General features: G+C 36.4%; 2 protein-coding genes across 5 annotated transcripts in view; one reads left to right on the forward strand and one right to left on the reverse strand.

The window, feature by feature from the left end:
• mal (maroon-like) overlaps positions 1-4199 on the forward strand; it is a 51920-nt gene extending 47721 nt beyond the window's left edge. For both annotated transcript variants that reach the window (XM_067783664.1, XM_067783662.1), the window contains exons 2-4: positions 643-787; positions 842-1396; positions 1616-4199. In XM_067783664.1, the coding sequence (XP_067639765.1) occupies positions 643-787; positions 842-1396; positions 1616-3245 (2330 nt within the window). In that variant the 3' untranslated portion in view covers positions 3246-4199. The remainder of the gene's footprint in view (positions 1-642; positions 788-841; positions 1397-1615) is intronic.
• Positions 4200-4357: 158 nt separating this feature from the next.
• On the reverse strand, positions 4358-5323 carry LOC137250590 (migration and invasion enhancer 1). Of its 3 annotated transcripts, none has more exons than XM_067783670.1 (3): positions 5172-5323; positions 4824-5113; positions 4358-4643 (listed from the first exon to the last, which is right to left on the reverse strand). In XM_067783670.1, exons 1-2 carry the CDS (start codon positions 5195-5197, stop codon positions 4852-4854), a joined length of 288 nt encoding a protein of 95 aa, XP_067639771.1. In that variant the 5' UTR covers positions 5198-5323; the 3' UTR covers positions 4358-4643; positions 4824-4851. The 3 variants fall into 3 exon arrangements, with proteins under 3 accessions (XP_067639771.1, XP_067639770.1, XP_067639769.1); XM_067783669.1 differs by lacking the exon at positions 4358-4643 and adding an exon at positions 4665-4729; XM_067783668.1 differs by lacking the exon at positions 4358-4643 and having other exon boundaries at positions 4665-5113.
• Positions 5324-6000: the final 677 nt, after the last annotated feature.

Raw genomic sequence — 6000 nt, forward strand, 5'->3', positions numbered from 1 at the left:
GCCACAGTGAATCGGTAAACACTCTTGCTAGGAAGCGCCAGGGGCGAACCATAGGGAGATTGACACTGCCACAACAACAACAACATAAGGAGATTGGTGTTAGAGGCGAGTATCTTTATCACTACAACAACAACAACCAGCTTAAATCACAGCACTTATCTGGTTTACGTTAATAAACGCTATGTGCGTTTTTGTGCGGTTGGATCCGAATTTCCCTACTAATGATCATTAATTGTGCAAGATTTGGAATGGTTTAATTGTTATACTAGCTCCTGATCTCTGCAATGAGATGCAGCTTGACTTCATCTGACCGGATTGCTATTCCTTATCGTTCATTATCGGTGTAATCTCACAATCTTTCCAAGAAATATCAAAACTATACGTCATTTGACGCTGTGATATGTTTCTTAGATAAAGTACGGTGTGACCTCAAAAATTCTATTATCCTTAATATCTTGGCTGACATTGATCAATTTGCAAAGGAGATATAAACACATGTACGTCTTTATGGGGATCAGAGGCATCAGAGTGACAGCTCAATCTAATGTGGGGGCACCCGTCGCATGAATGAATGTAGACATATTTTAGTGTTATGGATAGTTTATTTTTGAGCACACCAAAACTTTATTCTCATATTTTCAGATAACATATATCTGGATCATGCTGGTACCACACTTTATCCAGAAAGTTTAATAGATATTTCGAGTGAAATGCTTAAGAAACATTTATTTTGTAATCCACATACAAGCAAACTTACTGGAGATCTCATAGATCAGGCACGCTATAGGTATGTTTAAGTACAGCATGTATCATTAATATAAAATAAACATTTTCCTATCAGAATACTTCAACATTTCAACACGGATGCCTCCGAATATGCTGTCGTTTTTGTGGCAAATGCAACTGCTGCCTTAAAAATCGTTGGCGAATGCTTCGATTTCGGTGAAAATGCCAATAATGGTGGTGCTTTCTATTATTGCCAAGAAAATCACACATCGGTATTGGGAATGCGTGAATTGGTACGAACAAATCGTCTTCACGTTTTAACCAAAGATGAGATATTAAAAAATTTAAATATTTCAAAAAATATTGATATTGAAAAAAGTGGGGCGTTAAGTGATGATGATGACCAAATGAAGAGCAATTCCTTAATCGCCTTTTCGGCGCAGTGTAACTTCAGTGGCTATAAAATGCCGCTTGATACCATAAAATCAATTCAGAAACACGGTTTGGCAGTGCGTGGCACAAAAATTAGAGGCGATGAACAGCAAGATAATGGGGTGGCCAATAACTTTTACGTTTGTTTGGATTGCGCATCTTTCGTCGCTACAAATTTGTTAGATTTACGGAAATACAAGCCAGATTTCTGTTGCATATCGTTTTATAAAATGTTTGGGTAAGAAAAAATACTTAATTAAGCTGGAATTACGATCATTTGTTTTATTGGTGGCTGGCCCTATAAACGATTTGGTTAGGTTTGTTGAATGATTAGTCGTCAGCTCATTTGAGTAAAACGTAATTTAAAAATACCAAGAACAGTGAAGTGCTTCATGCGCCTATCATTTGGTAAGCCAGCCATAGTCTGCTTTAAATATTCATTAATTCCTTTTTTTAGCTTTCCAACGGGCGTTGGTGCGCTACTGGTCAGTAAACGTGGACAATCAGTGCTGCATAAACAATACTACGGTGGTGGTACTGTAAATACTGCAATGTCAAGACAAGATTTTCATCAAAAACGTCCAAATTTCTCTACACGATTCGAGGATGGCACCCTTCAATTCCTAACTATTGTTGCGCTACTTGACAGCTTTCGTGCACTGGAACGTCTTGTACCGCCAACGAATGAGCAATTATCGGTACAACGTATTAGCTTACACGTTTACCGTTTGGCAAAGTATTGTTATGAATCACTCGCTTCACTACAACACTCCAATGGAGCAAAATTAATAAAATTCTACAATCATAATGGATATGAGGACATAACGTTACAAGGTGGTATTGTTACTTTCAATGTACTACATGATAATGGCACATATGTTGGTTTCGCTGAAGTGGCTTGCATTGCGGCTGTGCATAATGTACTAATACGTACCGGCTGTTTTTGTAATCCTGGCGCATGCCAATGGTTTCTCCATTTATCGAATGGAGACATACGCAAACAATTTGAAGCTGGACACGTTTGTAGTGATTATACAGATTTGGTAGATGGTCTACCCACCGGTGCTGTACGTATGTCTTTCGGTTATATGACACGTATCGAGGATGTCGACAAAGCGGTGACAATGATACGCGATTGTTATCGTACTACGGCAGCAGAACGCTTACGCATTATGGAGAGCAAAAAATTACCAGATGCACTGCGTCAAATACCAAAGCGCTTGCGTCCAAAATTGAAGCGTATATGCATTTATCCTATTAAATCGTGTAGCGCATTCGAAGTGGCCACTGAATGGGCGCTTACAAACACAGGTTTAAAATATGATCGAAATTGGATGATTGTCGATGTTAATGGTATGGCTTTAACGCAAAAGCATTACACAAGATTATGTCTGTTAAAACCCATAATTAATTTGGATAAGGGTGTGCTGGAACTCAGATTTCCAAATATGCGCACAATGCAAGTACCATTAGAAATGGAAGATGCAAAATTAGGAAAACGCGTTGAATCAACATTTTGTCAGACTAAGGTGTGCAATGATTTAGTGGAGGGCTTGGATTGTGGTGAGGAAGTAGGCGCATGGTTATCAGATTGTTTGGAAACAAGCGCGTTACGTTTACTACGACAAAATGCTGAAAGACGCCGCACGCCAGATGGTGTAACCAAAGATATTAGCCTTGCCAATCAAGGACAATTTTTGTTGGTGAATAGCACATCTGTGCGTTGGTTGGCTCATAAAGTGGAGGTGGAAAGAGAACCACTTGAGCACACAATTGATCGTTTTCGTGCAAATTTAATTATGGAAACAGCAAGTGCATTTGAAGAGAATGAATTTGAGGAAATTAGTGTAGGTGGTGTCAACTTCAAAGTAGATGGTTTTTGTACTCGTTGTCAAATGATTTGCATCAATCAGCACAATGGCCAAAAAACGAATGAACCTTTGCGTACCATAGCACGTGAATTTGGTGGAAAAATTCGTTTTGGTGTTTATCTATCGATTCAAGACTTGTCCCAGCAGAAATCATCTATTATTTCTTGTAGTGAAAAAGTTATAATTAAAAAGAAGTTAAAAAGCATGCAATATTGAAGACTTGGAGCTTCTCAAAGCTTTGGAGCGTAGAAGCTCGAAATTTAAACCTACATAAGTTAAAGTTTTAATTTAAAAAAGTAAAAATGAAACCGTATTCTGCTTTCGAAGGTAAAAAAATATCTAATATGAATTGTATAAATCAACTGACGATTTAGCGGTCCTTTGAAGTTGAAGCCAGACTGCGACCCGCTAGGCCCATTCTCATATAGCTGATATTATAAATAACATATACAAGAAAACATCCAAGAAAACGTCCAATGACGAACTTCGAAAAATAAATATCTGTTTCGAGGGTTAACTTCGAAAAACTGTGAAACTACTTATTTGTTTAGGGCAAAGGCTGGAAGCATACAATTTGGCCCATTCGCGGTACATTATCTCAAAAGATCTTAAACTTAGGTAGATAACTATTTATCACAAATTTTAATTCCGGCATAGCATAGCATTTATATTAAAATAGGTGTCGGCGACTACAAATAGATCTATGCAAGCCTGAATATTTACTTGATCCGATATCTCTCCTCAATTGTATGATACAGATATTTTTTTAGTTTTGCCACTAAATAATACCAATTTAAAAAATCTTTTGAATTGAGAAAAGCGTTAAATTGGTGAAGCAGCAATTTAAAGCTTCTTCAACCCAATTGTTAAGCAGCCAAAACCTTCGGGGAGTGTCATTTACGCTACAACAACAACAAGCGGTACTTACGATGATTTAGGTTATTCACATAGGCGGGTCCTAAATATATTTTACTCTTATCACAAAAACAAAATAAGATAGACAGAAATAATTTTTAAACAGATAAACTGATAAGTATGGTGATGTGAAAAGCTCTTTCTACAATATTTTATTTTCAAAAGTATGCTACATACTATAATTGTAAAATATTTTGAGTATTTGTTAAGATTTAATTACAAATATACATGTAAATATATGTATGGATGTAAAAGCTTGATTTCGTTTAATTTCTTCTACATCAGTGAGCAAAAACTTTCTGATCTCATATATTTTGCTGGCAAACTTTCACGTACGTTTTTCACATTGAGTAAAATATCATCATATGATGGGAATGATTGCGTTCGCAATTTCGAATGCACTAATATGCCATTTATGATAACTTCGAATGAACCACGCCTACCCACCTGACAGACTATATCCGTATCAGGTTCTTCTTTTTTTATATATTTTTGTAATGCCATACATTGGCGGACATGTGTAGCGCACATTCCGCTAAAAAAATACAATAGAATGGCGGATATATAAATGAAAATGTAAAAACCAAATACACCCACCAATGCTCCACTTGGACATGAATTGTTTTACCCATCGAAGTAGAGAAGTACTCGTATATGTTTATTTACGTTCAAAATTGTATACGCTGATATATTCCTTCCCTAAAATAAATTAATTTAAAATTTTAACGTTACTCCAATTTTATTTAATTATTTTTATTTTCTGATGTTTATGTATACGGTTTTGCCTAATTAATATTTTGAAATATTTTTGGAAACAGGAACAATAATACGTGGTTAGTATGCAAACAATTTTTTTTTTATATATAGGTATGTAAATACCTTTCATTGACTATGATAGATTTTAACATCACATAAGCACACAATTGTCGATTGGTTGTTCTTTCACTTTTTCAAGGGGCAAACCGTCTTCTGCTTTTCGTACATTTTCTAGCACACTTTCATGATCAGGAAAAGCAAACGTTTGTAATTTGGAATGCACCAAATTGTCGTTAATTTTGACTTCAAATGAGCCTTGACGTCCTTGATAACATGCCACTTCTGTGTCTGGCTGTTGCTGTAGTAGAAAGTTTTCCAACATCTTGCATTGCCATTCAAAGTTGCATTTGGGACTACATTGAACCAAATAAAACCATTATAGTTTTGTATACCGTTACTTGATTTACTTACCAATATTCCACATCCACTTTGACCATTTCAACTTCGGTTGGTTTACGTAAATAAATAAAAATAGCGAAACGGCGGATGAAAGGTATGGATCACAAATCGCACCAGAATATTGCGCATGTAAACATTACATCAGCTGTTTTTTATGACATGAATTGACTCTTCCTTTAGCTCTTTTTTTTCTCGCTCTTTTATTCGCTCAAGAGTTAACTATGACGTAGATGCGCAGAACGAAGCAATTTTGAACTCGTGAATGCGCAATCTGGAATTGTGATTTGTGGGTATGGAGCACTCCAATCTCAGCCGAATAGCGTATGAAAGGTAAGATAAAACATTAGGGTGGCCCAAAAAGATCAACATCGCAAACCATCGATTCGGCATGAAGCACGGGTCCAGATCATTAACGCTCAAGGTACTAGCCCGAAATTAAATTAAAACCTTCTATGCCATACCGCCCCATCCCCTTATTCTATGAGGAACTTGATGTCGCCAGAGCTTCGTCTACATTTATATTTGTAACAGAATTCGTCTCGCGTAGGTGAGCTGGACAATTGTGTTACGGACGCTCTGAAGCTTTGTATGGCGCTTATCAAGCCCTTGAAGCAAAATATATGGAGAGGGGTATCGAAGAGGCAAAAAGAGGGGTAACGTTTTACAAGACGGTGCACCACCTAATTTTTATCAAAAACTAGCGGCCCGGTACGTGCTTCGCTACGTATAAAGAGAAATATTATATCATCATTTATTACAAAAAAAAAGATATTTTATTATTTGCTAGCTATTTTAAAACTTAATCCAAAACATTTGGATAAACAATATTTTTTGTTTTTCC

Source organism: Eurosta solidaginis, chromosome 4 (genome assembly GCF_040869045.1).
Source record: "Eurosta solidaginis isolate ZX-2024a chromosome 4, ASM4086904v1, whole genome shotgun sequence".
Lineage (NCBI taxonomy): Eukaryota > Metazoa > Arthropoda > Insecta > Diptera > Tephritidae > Eurosta > Eurosta solidaginis.

Bases quoted from the DNA above. Each gene is read 5' to 3' on its own strand.
- LOC137250590 (XM_067783670.1), bottom strand. From the start codon at position 5,197: ATGGTCAAAGTGGATGTGGAATATTG. The intron at 5,114-5,171 runs GTAAGTAAATCA...GGTTCAATGTAG, and splicing joins AAAGTGGATGTGGAATATTG to TCCCAAATGCAACTTTGAAT.